Source organism: Temnothorax curvispinosus, unplaced genomic scaffold, assembly GCF_003070985.1.
Source record: "Temnothorax curvispinosus isolate PA1 unplaced genomic scaffold, ASM307098v1 QBEX01010288.1, whole genome shotgun sequence".
Lineage (NCBI taxonomy): Eukaryota > Metazoa > Arthropoda > Insecta > Hymenoptera > Formicidae > Temnothorax > Temnothorax curvispinosus.
Genome location: NW_020220068.1, coordinates 1 through 1910, shown reverse-complemented (window position 1 = coordinate 1910; position 1910 = coordinate 1). Strand labels below are relative to the sequence as shown.

Below are 1910 nucleotides of genomic sequence, written 5' to 3'. Positions count from 1 at the left end.
TCATATGTCTTCTCTCAACTGGCATACTAAAATATTTGTAAACAGATATCAATTCTATGTATTCTATTATTACTTATCTATTTATTCTTATTATTTATCTAATCGTTAGGATATTTACACTGTCTCAAGAATCCATTTCTTAGATATCAAAGAATAACGCCATACATTTTTGTTAAACTTTCCTGAACCAATACCATATTCTCCACCACAAAGATATAAATTGTATCCTTAAAAAAATCACATACAACAATAAATTAAGTAGGTAAATAATACAATACTGTTTTAGATAAGATAAAACAAAGCACTACGTACTTTTGGCAGTGATCTGCATTCCTTCAAGTGATCTACCAGTAATGCAACAATGCTCGACAATATCTGCAGGATATTCGAATGAGGTCAGCTCAAAAAAATCATTACCATCCCAGCAATGAATATATTGTTTACCATTTTTATATTCACAAGATATAACACCCTGCAAAATTTTTTGTTTCTTTTTCTTCAAGATATATAAAGGAATTGTAAAATCCTACAAAAAAAGAAAAGGTTTTATTATTCATAAAATCAATGCATTACTGTATAATAGAATATAATAGCATGGTAAGAAAACAAAATAGATATATGGGAGATATATATCTTGGAGTTAGAATTTTATTTGAAATATATTGCAGGTAAAGGTTTGTAGTTCTGTGTCTGTTTCTAACACTATATTATTCTAAATATCTTTTTTGAAAATAAAATACTCACATGATGATGGTTCATCCACTCGCGTGTAATATCAAGCAAATGAGATTCTGTAGCTCTTAAATTGATGTTTCCAATTAACCTTATAAAATGCTTTTTCGACAACTCACAAATTGAATCGAGTGGCAGTTCATCGAAACGATCTAAGCAAACAGCCAAAGAAAGATCTCGTAGCACATTAATATTCATTTCTTGAGCCAATAACCAAATGTCAATTGCATATTTTGGTGACATAAAGTGTCTCTCAAGCCTGTCGGTTATATCTTCTATTAATTTATCTGCTGCAAATAGAACGCTTAACTCCAATAGGATCGAGAGACGATCGAACTCTTCGAAATCATAACTTGTTGCAGATGTAAATACGATATTGTCATGATGAATCCAATCAATAAAATCCTACAAAATTATTTATCTCTTTATTTCGGTTGCACAATGAAATTATTCATGCCGATAAAACCCGTGGAATCTTTATAATATACATTTGTTTATTGAAAACATGCATTTTGTTAAGAATTTTGATATAACAAATTTTGATATAACAAAACCATTACACAAAAAATAATAATAAGTTAACGGTTTGTAAGTTCGAAAAACAACTGTATTCTTGAACACAGACAAGAACTAGAAATAAGCTAACCTGCAACAAAATCAGGGAAATATCGTAGTTGATAACGTGATCCGTCTGGCCATATTCTAAATAGTTCGCGGACAAAAGCGCAGCAAAATACTGACTCTTGTCGATCAATTTTTGCTTGTCAACCTCGAATCGTTCCTTTTTGAGAACCAATGTAACTGTTTCGCGCGGTTTTCCGCCGTCATTGCCATTACTTCCCATTCTGAAAAAAAACGTGTCATCAATGTGATAAACATATACATTCAAATACGCTCGTTGAAATAAACGCAGAATTATTCGGCACTATAACTTACTTTTATTCGTGTCTCTCTTGTCTATGTATATCTATACGGGATAACATAAAAATTACTGATAACTATTGCAGACTATACTGCATGCCATATTTCCTTCCACCATGCTGCATGCTGACTACCAGACCACTGAACCACACTGAACTGACGCTACCGGCTACACGCTATTGGGCGTTTTTCTGCAAGGGACACGGATGCCACAGTGAATCATTTCATTTTTGTTTAACATTCACAAACAACAAGAA

General features: G+C 32.1%; 1 protein-coding gene across 1 annotated transcript; it reads right to left on the bottom strand.

Moving 5' to 3' along the window:
* Positions 1-3: 3 nt before the first annotated feature.
* On the bottom strand, positions 4-1904 carry LOC112460024 (the record flags this gene model as incomplete). Its single annotated transcript, XM_025024440.1, has 6 exons — positions 1669-1904; positions 1379-1577; positions 745-1137; positions 313-526; positions 119-227; positions 4-26 (listed from the first exon to the last, which is right to left on the bottom strand). Coding segments are annotated over exons 2-6 (937 nt in total), but the record flags the coding sequence as incomplete, so codon positions are not given.
* Between the last annotated feature and the right edge of the window lie 6 nt (positions 1905-1910).